General features: G+C 33.8%; 1 protein-coding gene across 26 annotated transcripts in view; it reads left to right on the forward strand.

The window, feature by feature from the left end:
• The window catches only part of Dlg2 (discs large MAGUK scaffold protein 2), a 1,893,126-nt gene that overhangs the window by 1,420,896 nt on the left and 454,281 nt on the right, over window positions 1-17,949 (forward strand). For all 26 annotated transcript variants that reach the window (XM_063256338.1, XM_063256340.1, XM_063256341.1 and 23 more), the window contains 3 exons: window positions 1,073-1,209; window positions 12,220-12,364; window positions 14,778-14,916. In XM_063256338.1, coding sequence (XP_063112408.1) covers window positions 1,073-1,209; window positions 12,220-12,364; window positions 14,778-14,916 — 421 coding nt within the window. The remainder of the gene's footprint in view (window positions 1-1,072; window positions 1,210-12,219; window positions 12,365-14,777; window positions 14,917-17,949) is intronic.

The following is a 17,949-nucleotide window of genomic DNA, read 5'->3' on the forward strand; positions in this document are numbered from 1 at the left end:
TTAAAATAATCTGCATATTAATCATTATTCTAAATGCAATAACAATATATGCTATAGACTCTGTATTCTATCATATTCTGGAAGAAATATTTTAATCCTGCACACTTATAGATTCTATCAATCATTTATTTAAAATGATCTCATCGTGATTTCATTAAATGATTTCATTCTTCTGATTCCATATTTTCCTTTTAAAAAATAAGCTGTAATTGGTAATATTCATCTTTTGAAATAGAAAATTGTCATTTTAAAAACAATTTGATATTCTGCCATTTGTTATAAAAGTCATAAATTATCTATTTTTTTTACAGTGTGCTTAGGGATGACTCACATTTTTATATCAGTTTATAACATTACTTCAGTTTATAACATTACTTACTTCAGTTTATAACATTAAATGATAGGTAGAATAAAAATAGAACAGTGTCCAGAGATAAAATGAAAGCTAGCATTTAGCTTCTTTTCCTTATCTTGGCACTGAGATTAAGACATAATATTCAACGTGTATATCTTCCTTGTGACTCTTGTCCCAGAATTTGTGCTATTTTCTAACGGCTCTATTTCCTCATCCTGCAATGTTAATTGTTTTCAAATTTCTGCTCAAATGATTATGATAGTTTTATATTCTATCCTACAATATAAGTAACAATAAAGTTGAGGTCATAGTCCCAATATGAGCAGGACTGTGGCTCCTGGATCACTTAGAATCCCTCTGAACTGCTTGGCTGATCTATTGTCTAACCAATCAGCAGCTGATTGTAAGACAATACATCACCATTACCAATAATTACCAATTAGTTATAAACTAATTGACTGAGGAAGAACAGAGCAGTTATGTGTGTGCAGTCCTAAAATAGAACAAACTGATATTTATGTAGGATTGACCAAAAAGTCTTTGCCTCAATAGCAAAAATCAATAAGCCTTCAAATGTTTAAAAGACAATATCAATTTAAATAAAATCCTTATTTTTATTTATTGCTGTTACAATAAATTGGAGATAAATTTAGAAAAATAACTGCTAAAATGTGATCAATTGTGTTTATTTTTCCATGTTCTCTTCCTTTTCCACAGGTCTAGGTTTTAGTATTGCTGGAGGTGTAGGGAACCAGCACATTCCTGGAGATAACAGCATCTATGTAACAAAAATTATAGATGGCGGAGCTGCACAAAAAGATGGACGGTTGCAAGTAGGAGACAGACTGTTAATGGTGAGTGTGGCTCCAAGCATCACTGTGTACACTGATAAAGCTCTTGTTTCCAAGCATTTGACTTAGTTCTCTCAGGCTGTGTGGCTGCAAAAAGAAAAATTTATTTTCTTACATTTTGAAGGCTGGGAAGTTACTAGTTTCTAGTAAAAGCTATCTTCTAGTTTGCAGGTAGCTACCTCTTGACTTCACTCTCACTTGGCCTTTCCTAAAATTTCATGCTGATGGAAAGATCTCTTTTCTGTTATTATAAGACCACCAGTATTATCAAAGGAGAGCTCCACTTTTAATTCATTGTAACTTGATTGCATCCTAAAGACCCTATCTCCAAGTGTAATCACATTTAGAACTTCAGCAGATGAATTTGGCATCAGGACACAATTCACTGCATAGATAGCACTGGCCACATACAAAAATAAAAAAGGAGAGCAGATTTCAGCAGAAGACAGTTTAAAAGACACATACATTGTGTCTGGTTTACTGAGGTTTTTAAAACAGAAATTGAAAATTTCCATCATTTTTTCATACACACATGGCATAGGGATTAGAATGTTATTCCAAACATCACCTATTAGTAATAGCAACTATTATTTCGAGGTTGTTAGAGATGGAAATTTACATAACAAGTGGTACATCATTATCTAGTTTTCTAATATGAATGCATTCATAGTTACTTTTTTTTTTAAACTGGGGCACAGCCCCTGGCTTTGTGGCTTCTGTTACATGTGTAAATGGATTGCTTTCTCCTTTCTCCCAGACTGGATTGCAGCTACATTATTGTGTTTACAAGTTTCCTGCAAGTTTCAGGAGTCCTGGACAATGACTGATATCAAGCCATTCTGTACTATGGGTTATTAAAAAAACTAAAGCAAAATTAAATCAATTATAAATAGGATAGGATGTAATATTGGTATAACTGTTTCATCTCCATTGACTATTATATACTGAACCTACAGTATGCTAACAATCAAATATTAAACATTTATAGTAGACAACCTCAAGTAAAGTGACCAGATCTTATATCATGTTTACCCTTCTAAAACAGGATCTTTTCACTTATGTCTCTAAGGAGCCATTGTTTTTAACCCTTTCTTGAGAAATGTTTGCAAAGGACTGATCTATACCATTTCAACAGGAAATTAATTTCCATGACATTTGAAAATATTGGAGGTTAAATTCAAAAGTTTGTGTTCATGATGCCCATTTCTCTGGGGTCTAGAGAACTTGCTTTTAAACCCACTAGTCTTATTTTGTGATTGTTGGCAATATTCATATTAAATTGCCTGTATAATGCTTCTATAATATTCTTGATAGTTAACATTAGTATTCGCTTTATTCCATATACTCTTTAAAGTGCTTTTTATAATATAACATATTTCTTACAACTGGACATTTTATATAAGCAAAAACCAACAGAGACAGAAGTTTATTGATGTGTCCATGGCTTCATAGTTAATGATGGAAAGAACTGGATTTTCAACTGAGGAAACTTGGTTTGTATCGGTGCTCGTCACTACCTCACAATACTACTTCCTGTGCTTGGTTTTCGCTTTAGTTTCCTTGAATTTTTCATTCCATTCTTTCCTCCTTTCCTTTATTCATAATTTAGTTATTCATTAACTCCTTTAACAAGTTTATGTAATCTATCTCATATCCTAGGCAATAGCCATAAGGAACTCAAGGAGCAAAAAAATGTTTTAAAAATTGACTTCGTTCAAAGTTTCAATCCACGAATTTTGAACTTCTTTACAAGCTGGAATCACTACCATTTTCATTTTCATGAAATTTGAAACTTTTGGGGCTGGGGATTTAGCTCAGTGGCATAAGCACCTGCCTTGCAAGCAGGCAGTCGTGAGTTCGATCCCCGATACCGATAAAACGGAAAAAGACAAAAAAGAAAGAAAGAAATTTGAAACTTTTTTCCTACTTGTTTGCTTTTGATCTAAAACTTAGTTCTTTTGAAGTTATAGCTTCTAAAGTAGAAAAATTATTGTTGGCGTATAGTATCAACAATATAAACCATTGCTCAAAATGTTGATTTGCAAGTCAAATAAATCACAGTAATCATCTTCTACTATACAGTGCTGAAACTGAAGAAGGAAGAGGACAGTTTGAAGCCCTGACTGTCTGACACAGTGACTGAGTTTACTTTTGCCTCATTGTGCTGTAAGAGCCATTGTAGACAAATCTATTATAAATTCTGGTGGTGTTTTCAACTGTGCTATTGTAAATTTGTGCTAGATGTTATGTGTGAATTTCTTGAAGTTATGTTTAAATTTCCAGCCTTATTTCCAAATTCTTAAGAAAAAGATAAACTTCATCTAAATAATTCTGTCAAAGGATTTTCCAGGCACCATGCTATTTTTCCATTAAAATGTGCTTGAAACTCATTGAAGATATAATGATTTCATAAATAGCTGTGACATACTTCTTAACTGTTGTGAGTTTTAAGCCTTTTTTAAAAATGAACCTTCAACAATAATAGGTCTCTCCTCGCTTATGTAAGGAAAACTTAATTAGTACTTCCAAGGCAACTAGCAAGCTGAATCTGGAAATAAAAGAAAATGGCTTGCTTTAAAATATTCTGAAAGAAAAATAACCTTTAGTGAAAAAGAATAAAGAAAAAATCAGTGGAGCCACTTTAAAAGACCAATTATCTTGTTGCAGCCCAAAACATTTATTAATACTCTCCTATTTTTCTGTTCCACCTCCTCTTTCTTTGCCCTCTCTTTTCTCGCCCCTCTGTGGCTCTCCTCCCCCAAGGAAGTACAATGATTTAGATCCTGTGATTTACCAGCTGTACCACATTCTGCATATTTTTCTCTAAATATGCTATTCTTTCTAAAGCAATTTACACTACTTCCTTCTCTCACTTCTTAGGAAAAATTCCCCCATATACTATTCATCAGAGTTCCATAAGCACACTGTGTAAAATGAAGCTTTATTAATTTAGGCTTTTGTGGCTGAATACCTGTGATTCAAAAATTTCCCAGAATCTCCCCTGCAGTGAGAACACAGTCTTCTCCCCGCTCCTTTTGGAATATTAATAAAAACCTTTTCAGTTTCTCAAAGTTCCTATCATGTTGGAACTTTACCAACTTATACCATGCTTTGGAACTTTACTAACTCATACCGTTTATATTGGGCACTGCTTTTCTCTAAGAACTTCTTATGTCTCAGAATTGGAAAGTATCTCATTTTTTTTCACTTTGGTTGTTCTGGGGGTAGACGCTAGGGCCTCATGAATGTGGTTAGATTCATGTGGTACCTATCTTAAATGCCATCTGATCAGCACTGTGGTTTTGAACATCAGAATCCTATAGGAACTACTCTGTTATCTCTAATAGAACCCTTCTAAAAGTAAAGAACTTAATTCCTCTCCAAAACTGTCCAACTGTAATTAAAATCACATTGAAATATATTTCCCTAAAATGGCTCCCTTTACTCATAGCTTTGTTCTTGAAACTAAAAGGCAGGAACTAATTCCTCTTCCATACAGGTATGAGTTTTATATTGCCACTTTCTTGTTTCTCAGTCTTTTAAAATGGTTTACACATTTTTCTTACTTTTATGGCAAATTTTATCACACATTCACTTTTCTTCTATATATAGATAACATATAAAATTCCTTTGGAGTCCTTATAATATTATTTCCCACTTTTAAAGATCAGACAATTTTATAACAGCAGTCAATGAATTTATTCTACTTTAAGGAAAAATTATCCTGTCTGTTACCTTTGTAATACACTGTTAATGTTTCAAAGGAGACGTCTTTGATACCAGAACATGCTTACGTTTTATGGCTCACTCAGATAGATGGTATGTGTTCTTTTTAGCAAAATAACTTCATTTTAATTTTTCTTGCTATTTACCACTAGAATTTTGTTTTGTTTTGTGGAGTGTCGGTGACTTCTAGTTTTTGTGGGTTATACTAATACCATGGTGTTATATTCCTAGACCAAATAGAATGTCTTTTGATCTTGAGTTTCATGGAATATAATTGTCAAAAGTTAACAGTATGGAATATTTACCAGTTTTTTCATGTATTTTCACACATTGCTTTTTATTAAGCCTATCTGAGATGATACAGAGAGCCAAATATGAAAAATGTGATCTTAACTTTTTTCTGCATAATTCCAAAAAATTTGGATCATTTGTCTTTTCTACAGGAATAAAATTAGTTGTCAAGATCCTTGTCACATTATAATTCAAGGTTTAAAAATCTTACAATTTTTTTCTATAACCTCTGTTTGATATTTGAAGAAAAACTTCTCAGTGGGAGAACTCTGCACCTTTACAGAGAATGAGCCAGGATTTCATTCTTTAACATGAAGTAGTAGATAAGGTGAAAACTAACAAAGGTATTGAAGTCAAGTGGAAAGACCATGGATTTAGACATGAAACAGCTGAACTTTCCTCACAGGCAGTGAATAATGTTCAGCTTTATTGCAGCAAAATATCTTAAGAAAATTGGGTACATCTTTGACACTGTGTGTGTGTGACCTCTGTAAGTAGTAGCACTGCTTTGGACCAGTATTTCCTAATGTGTGTTATGAAATATTAGTCACATTCCTATTTACATTAAAAGCTTTGTAACCAAGTAAGTTTGACAAGTTCTGTACTTGCATCTCGCCCTCTTGTTCATCTTCCGTGAATCCCAGTATATTAGAAGTTCCATGATTCCTGCAGTAAACAGATGCTTAATTTTTATGAGTATTAAAATTTTCAAACTTACTCATGAAATCTTTTTCATAAAGTAATACCATACTTACAAAACACCCACAACTAGTGTCCAATGGAGCATATACTGTGCATGACATCTTTTATTTTTATTCCCAAATTAATATCTTCTGGTATGGTCATCAAATGGATTTAGGTAATACGAGTAGAACCTATAATATTTTTGACTAATCATTATTTTGTAAAGTCTCAATATTATTTTAGTAGGTTTATGAAATTGGTTTTATTCAAACATCAGTAATAAAATCTTGCTGAAGACTGTATAAATGTGGAGACATAATCTGAATGAGAAATAGAACTTTAAAGGAAATTCATTAGTTATACCTATTTTAGGTAAGAACCAAAAACTAAGACAGCTCCTGCCTTGAAAAGATCTGTGCTTATAGAACTTCATTTACTCTTCATTCCTCCCCTTGAGAGGTAGTTAAGATAACAGAACACTGAGATTCAGAGGTGGTAAAGATGATTTCTAATATTCTCCACCCAGCAGATTGTAAAAGTAGGTGTAGATCTATATCCACGTTCCAAAGTCCACATCTTTGCACCTGTTTACTCAGTCCCTCTGGCTCTCAGTCCCAGACACATATCTGAATCTCATAGGAAGCTTTTGAATATTGCAATTACCCAGCTCCCGATCAACTCTAAATAATCAAGCCAGAAATTCTGAGGTAGGAGGCATTCTTTATTGTTTTAAAGTTTTTCAAATGGTTCTCTTGTGCAGCCTTCTTAAGAACCACACTTCTACCTTGACTTAACCAAGTGCTAGTCTGTCCTGCTGCTTCTCCTGAGGAAGGCTCTGGTGATAATGTTCATTCTGTCAAGTAAGCAGGGTGTCATTTAGCAACCTCCTGCAGAGTGCTGAAAGGCATTTCAAACAGTTCATCCTTCAACTCAGTTCCCTGTACTCAGAGACACTTTTGAAACATCAGAGAAAAATAAGGATAATTATTTTTTGGACTTCCCTCTATACTTTCCAAATTTAATAAGTTATAATTCAGTGCAATTGTACTGACACATTTAAGAATTAAACCCGCTTGATTCCTTTTATTTACTGAGCTTATAATCGGTATAATAATTCTGTTTCTATAATTTGCTCTATAAGTCTCATGTTATTTAAAAAATCTTTTAAAAGTACATCCTATTAGTAAAACACATTTGTATGTGTTTTAAAATGTGAATAGTAGTAGTATATACTGTAGTAATACATTACATATAATTTAAAACATTTATAAGATATAGAAAGATCAATATAATAACAATTAATAGGAGCTCAAATTTTTCTTCCTGCATCCAGTGGATTGCCCTGGGATTCGTATCACACTGTCCATTTTGGTAACACTGCTATGAAAGAAGCTTCAGTCCACTAGAATATCACTCTAACTTGTTCTCACCTTTTATTGAAGATGAAAGGCTAATAAATGCATTAAAGATTAGCGGAAGAAGAAAAACACATGTTGTTGGGAGCTTTGATTGTGTCTTATAAGCTAATGTGACCCACTGTTCATTTCAGTACCAGGTTTTCATCCTTCTGTCCTCTGCCTGGCAGAGAGTGAGTATTCAATAAATGTGTGTTGTTGCTTGAATGACCTTCAATCCTATTCCTTGCCTCTCTAACTCAACATAAACAGAAAATAGAAAACAGACGCCTCATTCTTTCTAAGGAATGAAAATTTTGATTGCTTTTCCTTTGGTGTGGCACAATCATTATTTTCAAACATATTTAGCTTATTTCAACTTTTATTAAATGTCAGATATTTACAGAACACATCAATGGAAATGCAAAAATGATTGCAAGCTAGTCCCTGCCCTTGAGAAATTTAGTCTTAAAGAAAGGAAGGAGCATTGCAAAAGTAAGTATTGCAGAAGGAAGGGGAGGAAAATTTTCATAGAAAAGCCCTAAATAGGAAAAAATTATTTCCAGCAACTGGATCAGCAGTAGCTCAATATCTGATGATGGTTGTATCTTTTCTAGTTGCATATTGCTTTATATGATAGAAAGATTTTCAAGTTCATACTATCATTTTTTCTCATAAACACAAGTCAACAAAGACAGTATGATCTCTACTCTACAGATAATAGCATGAATTGTTAGTGAATATTTCAGCTGATTCAAAATCATGAACCTAAACCAGATCTGAGTCCACATGTAAAATTTCTCTCATCATATGAAGCTGCATTCCTTTCTAGTAACACTGAGGCTTATCTTATGGCTATTATTTTTAATAAATTTAAATCTGTTCACTATACGTGTAAATTAGCTTCCTTCTTTCTCATTCTGCTTTTTGTTTCTAATGGGATTGTCTCTCATAATTAGGCTACTGAACTTACTTTCTATTCTTCCTTAAAGATTTTGCTCTTGCTCAAATAAAATTAGTTTTATACTAATCATGACTAATGCATGCTTATTGCTGAAAAGATTAACAATTTGAAAATATAGATATGTAAAGAAAGTCATTGTCAAAATGTTCCCTGTTTATTTAGTAGTTATTATTTATAAAATAAATTTTAATATTACAACAATTCATCTTGATGTCCTGCAGAGATTTTTGTTTTTGGTTTATACTCGTTCTCATGTCAATGGAATTTGTACATTGGGTTGATCCCTTTTACATCTATCCTAATCTAGTGATCAACTACTGGGTTCTACTTTAAAGTTAATATTAAAATTTATGGATTTTTTTAGTTAACATTAGCATTTATGGTTTTCTTCCCAGAGTTAAGTCTTGAGTTTCACCTTTCTTTGTACCATTTTAGGTAATCTTAGTATCTCTTATCACCTCCCAGTTGTTCCAGTACACTGACATCTTGTATGAATATGTCCCACACACTGCCCATTTTTCTTCATTAGCTCCTTTGCCTGCCCCACACCTCCCATCTCTGCACTATCAAATATATGTTTGCTTCCACTCATTTCAGCTTCCTTAAAAGTGCCTGGATCCCCTTCTAGAAAGTCTCCTGGCACTTCTTTCTACAACGGGTTTGCCCTCCTTTGCCTAGTACACAAATTCCATGCTCCCTCTTCTGTTTAAAAGAATGACCCATCTCACCTCCAGATTCTTTCTTGGCTTCAGTCGTCTTTTCTATTACAGTGACATGGCCAGGCTTTACATATATATGTATAGTTCTGTGTAATGCATCCCACAGAGAATGCTCCACTCAAATGCACATCGTATATTTTTCCCCCTGTAACTAGGGCATTTCGCCATTGTAGGCAGATACTTGATGCAGTATTAAAAAAAAAAAAAAAAAAAAAAAAAAAAACAAGACAATGAAAACAATGACAAGACCAAGTAGCCAATCAGTGTAATGTCCCTTCTCTCCGCACACAATCATCTCCAGCTGTAGGCTCTTTATCTTGAGAGTTCATAGGATAATGCACATACATAATTAACCCAAACAAACCCACTTTTGTAAAAACAATTTTGAAGACTTCAGCACAAAAGCACACTTGTTGGTCCAGATCCCATACTATTCTGATTTTTTTTTCAAGTCCACACAGAAGCCTCATCAGCAGTATCCTAATTAAACTCATCAGTTCACAGATGTTTATAAGAAAATGATCAGCAAAAATTTTCACCAAGAAATCCTATTTCCTGAGAAGAGAGATGGAAGATGACAATAGTTACAGTGATAAGAACTAATATTAATAAGTGCTGAAATGTGCTTGCCACGTTACTTAGGCCAGCACACCTAAATCAGTAACCTGTTGAGGCAGTGACTATTACCTTTCCTATTTTCTAGATGACACAACTATGGTTTAAAAGTTTAACTAGGCACAAAGAAGTGCCACGGCCAAAGTTCAAATGTCAGTCTGCATGACACAAAAGCATGTGTTCTTAAATACTATGGTCTGTTGCCAAGATCATAGTACCGACTGTCCGGTAAAATCTTTGTAAATTTCTCAAGTCTTCAGTCACCAAGTAGGAACCTCTGAATTATCACTAAACACCATTGTTTCCTCCAATATCCTCTTTTTTCCTACTTTTCACCTTTGCCCTTTCTTTCATATGTGCATTCTAGTCTCAAAATTTTTCCTAGACTTAGCAAAAGCTCATCTCCGAAAATACACTTAAAAGTTATATTTTCTGGATTGTTTTCCTGCCTATTTTAAACCTGGCCCCCAAAAAGGGCAATTTGTTAAGCATTGGCCACATTTCTCTTTCACAGATAATCTAATGAACTGGGTACTTTCTGCACTCTGGGAAGACAAACAGTGAGCCCTTTTAGAAACAGAGCTTCAGTATTACTTACAATTTAATCCATTTACTTGCTAGCCTTTAGGGTCTTTTTCTGTTGGTTTGGCAACCCTTTTATGTTATGTCACCATATTCTGTTTCTCTTCTCTTTTTTACAGTGTAAATGTTTCCAGGGACATAATCACAGCTTCCAGAGCTTCCTTAAGTTATTCGTTTTTCAAAGAAAACACATTTCCTTAAGTATTTGAAACCATTCAACATGATCATCATTGGTAAACTGACACTCTTTAGGCACAACTGCTACGGCCTCAAAATAAGTGATTAATCCAATGCATAAGGAAAAGATAAAGAGATATATTCAGCTACTTTCTGCTTTACTTATTTATTATTTTTGCCTGTGTCAGTTTTTAGGATGATGCAATACACTGTAACACTGGATTAAGCAAGGAGGATGATTACATAGACTTTTGTGATACTTGAGGATTTATGTCACTTTTTCATAGAAGCTTGGAAGGAGACCTGTTCTCTTAAAGGAAGAGACAAAAGATGATGTAAGCCCTGGATTTAAAATTGACCGAGCACTGGAGGACAGTGTCACTTTTCACCTTTCTAAAGGCCTGTAATCCAGTTTCTGACTTTGACATTTGAAAGTTACATGACATATTTAAGTTCAACACTTTAAGCATCAATATTTCTCACCTGTAAAGTGGACTTAATTATTAGTGTCCTCCTCAGGAAACTATGGAGATGATAAATTATATGACTTATTTAAAAATACATGATATCACATCCTCAAATACATATTAAGATGAATGTTGGTACTATTATTTTTATTTTTATTAAGGACTACAATCATATACCCCACACCTGTGGTCCCTCTACAGGTTCCCTTTCTGCATGGATCTGCTCACCTGTTCACCCAGCGCACACAGAACTGTGTCCTGTTACAATGTTGGTTTTGCAAGCACAAGGTCCTTGCTTATTTGAAAGAAACCGTACAGATGCGGATTAAGAGTGTGGTCTATAGAACCAAACTTCCTGCCTAGAATGTTGCCTATGAAACTGACTAGCTAGTAGTGGCTTTGGATAAGTTTCTTGTGTCCTCTAGGACACAAACTTCTCTCACCTCTCATCAAATGCTATCTCCTAGCTATCTGTTAGGTTATTGTGAGGTTTGACTGCAGTGATATGCATAAGATATTTTAGAATAGTGCCTTGGCTTTTTTGGCAGTACTAAGGACTAAAATCAGGGCCTTCACAGTGATCTATATTCCCAGATATTTTTTAAATATTATATTTTAAGATATGATCTCAGTAAGTTGCTAATATGCACAGGTTGGGCTCAAACTTGTGACCTTCTGTCTCTGTCACAGTGCTGCAATTATAGACATGGACCACCAAGCCAAGCAGAGATTAGCATCTAAAACAGCTCTATGAGTGCCTGTTACGTTTATGACTATCACACATTTGTTGTAACATTATTTATATTAGCAAAAAATGATTTAGAAAACTAAATATGTACTATTAAGAGATTAATTACATCACTGTTACAGCCACATAGCAAATACCCTTTTGGAAAACAGAAGTCACACTAATGAATAATATTAATGTTTTGGGCACATAATCACTCTATATTTATAAAACAGATTCCAAAATAATGTGTATAATATGGTAGCTTAGATAAATGTATTTAAGGAGAAATATCAAGACTTTTAATTTCTTTGATATTTTTCCCCATTTTCTTCAATTAACATGTATCACTTGTAATCACCAAAACCTGTAGCATAGTAAGAAAGACCTTTGGTCTCTGTTTTTTCTACAGATACTACTCTGATTTTCATTGTAACATCAGTTATTTATACAAAAGGCAGAAACAACGTTTTTAAATAGCACCCATGACTACTTTATCTGCTGGGGCTCATGCTTAATCTGTCTATTTTCTCCAAGTATGATATAAATACTTAACTAATTTTTGCGATTTTAACTTCAAATAGCATGATAGTTGCAGATATCTTCCTGTTTGAAATTTCTCTTCAGGTGCATAGGTTTAACTCTAATATTGATTTTCCTCCTTCAGGTAAACAACTACAGTTTAGAAGAAGTAACGCATGAAGAGGCAGTAGCAATATTGAAGAACACATCTGATGTAGTTTATCTGAAAGTTGGCAAACCCACTACTATTTATATGACTGATCCTTACGGTCCTCCCGATATTACTCACTGTAAGTACCACACTTCGTGTCGACTTTGAACAGCCTGCCACATGGCCAAAATTGGAATCCTTTTCAAAGTCCTCTTCTTACCACTTCACTCCTGTGTAGCTTTTTGAAATCCTTGAGACGTTATTCCTCACTTCATTCCCCTGTTGTTTTATAGCACCTCACCTGGTGTTTTGAATCTGGAAACTTCTGTGAGCTGGCATGTCTACAATTGTGGAATGGCTTAATGATATATATTGTGGACAGTGTGGTTGTAAATAGTACAGGGCAGCACATTCTAAAAGACTATTTCTCAAACTCCATTGCATGGTTATTATTGTGCCATAATATTCTCTTCCTTGTTTGATCTATATAGAAGCAGAATAGAAAAAATGCTGAAAAAAATAAACCACAGATAGCTCTATATTTATTCCTGACAAATGGAATGTTATACTTCACAGTGAACTTGTGATCCCTAAACATCACTATAGCTGTTACCTTCACCTGAATTTGTTACATTACTGAAAAGCAAGAAAAAATAATCAGTCTCTATGGCAATAGAGATGGGTTGAGGAAGAGGGTTCTAAATCAACCACAAACATGAGATGTTGTCCTGGGGACCTCACTTAACCCAAGATGAATGTATTCACTTCATAAAAATGTGACCCCTAAGCCCCATAATTTCTACCCTACTAATAGATCAATAAGAAATGTTTCTGAGGTTTTGTCATTGGGCACTAAATTTTAAAGTTATTCACTTCATATGTAAATTTAATGGATAGTTTGTTGACATAAGTAAGCCCACTCATTTTGAAATTGTGAGAGTCCCATTATGAGTTTAGAAGCTCAGAATATCAGCACCAGCTTTGTAGCATAGTACTTTGGTCTAAAGTAAATTATTTAGTACTTTGGTCTAAAGTAAATTATTTAACTTCTCTTAAATTTAAATGTTTCTCTTGAGAAAAATTTGAGTTGAATAATTTTGTTATCTGCCATTATATTAGCTATTGTTTTTCATACTAATGCATCTAAAATTACTTGCCCCAAAAATCTATCAGTGAGTCTCTCTGTATCTCTGCCTCTCTGTCTCTGTCTTTCTCTGTCTGTCTGTCTGTCTGTCTGTGTCTGTCTGTCTGTCTCTCTCTCCCTCTCTCTCTCTGTCTAGACAGCAAACTGGAATTAGTCTTACATTGTGAAAGAATCTTAATTGTCACATTTTTACAAAGTGAATAAATTTAGAGAAATCAGCCCTAAGATTCTATGAGTCACCTCATGAAGGGCATATAAAGTTAACATCAAAGAGAGAAAAGTTATAAAACAAAACTTTCTAATCAGTTCAAGAAATATGTGTTGAGTATATTAATATATATGTGATATCTTAAAAGGTAATATTGTTAGATGCAGAGGGGACACCATCATGGCCTTTTTTTAGCAGCTTGGTTGAAAATTAAGTTAATTTAGATAAATAATAAGAGAGGTAAAACTACAAAAATGCAATAGGAGAGGTAAAAAATACATTTTCTTTAGGGACTCAAGGAGGGAAATGAATCATCTGTCTGGGTATGATCAGAAAAATTTTTATGCAGAGGGTAGCATTTGATTTGCATTTGAAGAATTGTAAGGTTACATCTGAGATAGGGAAGGAGAAATAAGCTGCAGGTAGTTTCAGCAGAACAAAGCTGCAGATATTGGGAAGTGTAGGTTTTCCTTGAGGATATAGGATACAAGTAAGGGAGATACTGAAATGGATCAATTTTATAAGAATGAGGAGGGTGTTCATACTATATTTAATGCAAAAATGTTAAATGAATAATATTTACATAAGAGATCATCATTAAAGTTGTGTTTCAGGAGAGTTTAATTTATAATGCATCAAGTGGGTTGGAGGAAGAGTAAAGTCAGGAGACCAGTAACATGTTATGTTTACTTGCTAAAAAAATGATGAATTAAGGAAGAGGAATGAAAAGAAAGGCCAGACATTTTATCTTTTCTATAATGACAGTGTAGCATAGTTGGAGAGAAAATCTTATATATGAACTTATTCCTCAGGAGACATTTACTTTTGATGATTAAATATTAATTATGTAAGAAAAATGTGAACTCTGCAGCTAGAAAATTAACATTTTTATTTCAGTAGAAAATTAATCATCATTCTGAAAATATGTGTGTTGTGTCTTTCCTCCAATTCTTCTCTTCACCAAATTATACTCACTGGGTTTTATTACAGCTTTCCTATCCTAAAGGTCACCGTGTGCTTATATATATAACTATATATGTAATATAAACAAACAGCAACTCCCACCTCCCACAGGACAAGAAAATCTTGGCCATGTAGCAAAGCCATTCTATTTTTAACATCCTCTAAAGTATATCATGACACATTGAATCACCCACATAACAGGTTTCATTCCATTTCTTTATTTTTCCCCACCCATAGCTTATTCTCCACCAATGGAAAACCATCTACTCTCTGGCAACAATGGCACTTTAGAATACAAAACTTCCCTGCCACCTATCTCTCCAGGAAGGTACTCGCCAATTCCAAAGCACATGCTTGTTGAAGATGACTACACCAGGTCAGCTATGCTTCTTGATTAATCAGGTTTGATATCATTGCCAGAAAGGTGACATTTGCCTAACCTATCAGCTATTATTTTGGGGACTTACTAAAGCTTCTAAGTGTCATTCAAATTTATTATAGTCTTGCCTCAAGTGGAACTCTGCAAACATTTGTAAATATCCTTTGTTATAAGTATGTCTCATATCTTCTATTAAGAAGTAAAGTTATCATCTCTACAGTGTATTAACTATATGAGGGGTACTCAAAAATGTGTTTAATTTTTTAAAATTTAATTACAGTAAAGGACACATTCTTGTTATCCTCTCAACTATTTAAAATCCCTCCTCTGCTCCTCCCACCCCCAATTTGGAGCACACATCATTCTTATAAATGTGTTTTTATTATAATATATTTTTAAAAATTTAAACATTCACCATGTTTTTGATTACCTTCATTAACCAGCCATTTATGGTAAGTTCTGTCAAATAAAAACAGTGATGTGTTCTTATCCACTTTATTCAGTTGATTGGGAAATATGAGATGGTTACTCTTCTCCTAGGTCAAAATGACCATGAAAGGTAAATACTTTGAATCAATGTAGGATACAGAGAAAGCAAGGACAGCACAACTAAAGACACTTCCAGAACTGCTTCAGCAAGTGACAGAACAATGGGATACCTATCTTTGAATTGAGGCAGAGTATGTTGAGGGGAATTAATGTCAATTTGGTTTTTACTATTGATAAATTAATTTTTAATTTAAACATTCACCATATTCTTTGATCACAGCTGGTATGTGAGAAGAAAAAGATCTAAATTAACTGGATGTGGTTTGAAATTAATATACCCTGTTAATTCCAAATGAGAATAAGGCCAGATTGTAAGAACAGAGAATTACATTACCAATCCCACAGGTAAAACCAAATGTATCCAGCAATTCTCTGAAAAAGCCAGATTTGACAGTCTATAGAGAAAACCAATTTAGCTCACTTAAATGGCCTCCAGTGAAGATTCAATAAATATTGAATGATAAATACATTAATGAACAAATGAGTAAATGAATAATGAGAAATTTATATTTTTCTTTATATTTTTAGTGATTTTGTTTCAAAGTAATATAACTTAGTATATTTGCCAAAAAAATTCAGATGATTAAGATGCAAAAATCTCCCTCCAAAGGGCCCTAGTTTGAGGTTCCTTGTATGACAGCCTATCATGTTATATGCCCTCCGTGTCCCTAAACATCTACACAAATACATGCTCAAAGAAAGGCAGGGCTTGACACTGATTTTTAAAAACTAAGTTCGTATTTAACATATGGCTCTGCTATTTGATTTTCTCTTTAAAAAATACTTTTGCCAAAAAAGAGATTAACTATAGATCTGTACAGTTATTTCTGTATGTTTTTGTATGATGAAAAATGATAAACATGGATTATTGAGGCTCTATATCCTGCCTTTCTAATTGAAGCCATTTGTTAGTCTTAAAAAGTAAAGACTTCCTACTGGGCCATGTGCACTCTTTGGCCTTTTTGGGCTTTGGAATATCTTTTTAAATGATTAAGCTTTTTCCATTTATTTTCTAATATCAGGTTTGCTGAAGTAGCTTGTTATATATTTAGCCAAGAAATGGGACATTTGAAAACTGAACGCATGCATCTGTGGTGTAAATCAAATATAAATTTCCTTCTGTGCGGAAATGTCTGATCTTTATGCTCTCAATTAAAATAAGGGCTGCTGCAAAGATAATCCTCGTGGCTCTATAAAGAACTGTGTAAATAGGGGCACCTTCATCTACCAGAGCAATGATCTGTTTGCTCTTTCCCTGTTGCTAATATTTGATTATCTTAATTTGAAAATTCACTTTATCTTAGTAGGCTCCATAACTAATTAACATTTATTAAATCTTCTTCATAATCAGGACCCTTTGTTACCTGTTTAACATACACACTCTATTTAATCTTCCCAAAAGGCAGAGAGAAAGCCTCTCATTACCATTACAGATATGTAGGAATCAAAGTTCAAAGAGGTTGAGAAAGAGTTTTAAGTAAAGATATAAGTTGTTCCATAGCTTTAAAATCCTGACTTGGAAGAAATATTTAAATTTTCTACTTAGTTTCAAACTAAAATATCAAGTTCTATAATACTGTGCTAATTATAGAACCAATATGACTACAAAGGAATCTGCAAGTTTTGTTGAGCAGCTAGGCCAATCTAGAGCTCTGCCTCTTTATCTCTGACTGGATGGCAGGGGGCAAGTCATTTGATCTTTGCAAGCCTGAATTTCCTAATCTGCACAAGGGAATAGCAGTCAAATCTATGTCAATGAATTGCTATAATGATTAAAGGAGATAATAAAAAAATCTTAGGACAATATCTAGTCCACAATAAACACTGAATGAATGCTATCTATTTACAGTGCCTAGAGTTAGCATAATTCCTCATCCAATTCAGAGAATCAGAGAACGCTCTTACGAATGATATCCCGGGAAGAGAAGTAATTCCTGCCTATGGTGAATATGCTCTAGCTTCTTCCTTCCTGTCTCGGACCCACCTCTGTTCCTCTACAGGACAGTCTCTAACAATTCTGTGTAAAATCTTCTGAATGATTGCTGCCTGGCAAATTTTTGAAATAAATTAAAACGGTGCACACCCCTTCATACCCCTCTTACCACACTCTGACCACTGCTGGTGTCCTCTCACATGTTACTATACTGTAGGCATTACTGTAGGGCTCAGAGTGCTTAGCTAATATTAATTAAATATTTACTCTACGCAAGGAGCTTTGCACTAGACATGCAAAACTGATTAATTGTATTTAAGTACTATTAAATCAAGCCAAAAGCATATATAAACGAGTGGACTACCAATGCCTATTCCATGGTTATGCAGACCCTCTCCATGAAGTTTTCAATAAAACCCAATTTGCTGATTGTTTCAAAATATTGAGATTATATATTCTGAGGCCCAAATATCCTTTCTTTATTAAAAAATGAATAAACAGCCAATTCCAGTTATTTATTCTACCAACATTTAGAAAATAAAAAGCTA

The sequence above is a fragment of the Cavia porcellus genome, unplaced genomic scaffold (genome assembly GCF_034190915.1).
Source record: "Cavia porcellus strain 051 isolate PalLab524CR breed Dunkin Hartley unplaced genomic scaffold, mCavPor4.1 scaffold_9, whole genome shotgun sequence".
Lineage (NCBI taxonomy): Eukaryota > Metazoa > Chordata > Mammalia > Rodentia > Caviidae > Cavia > Cavia porcellus.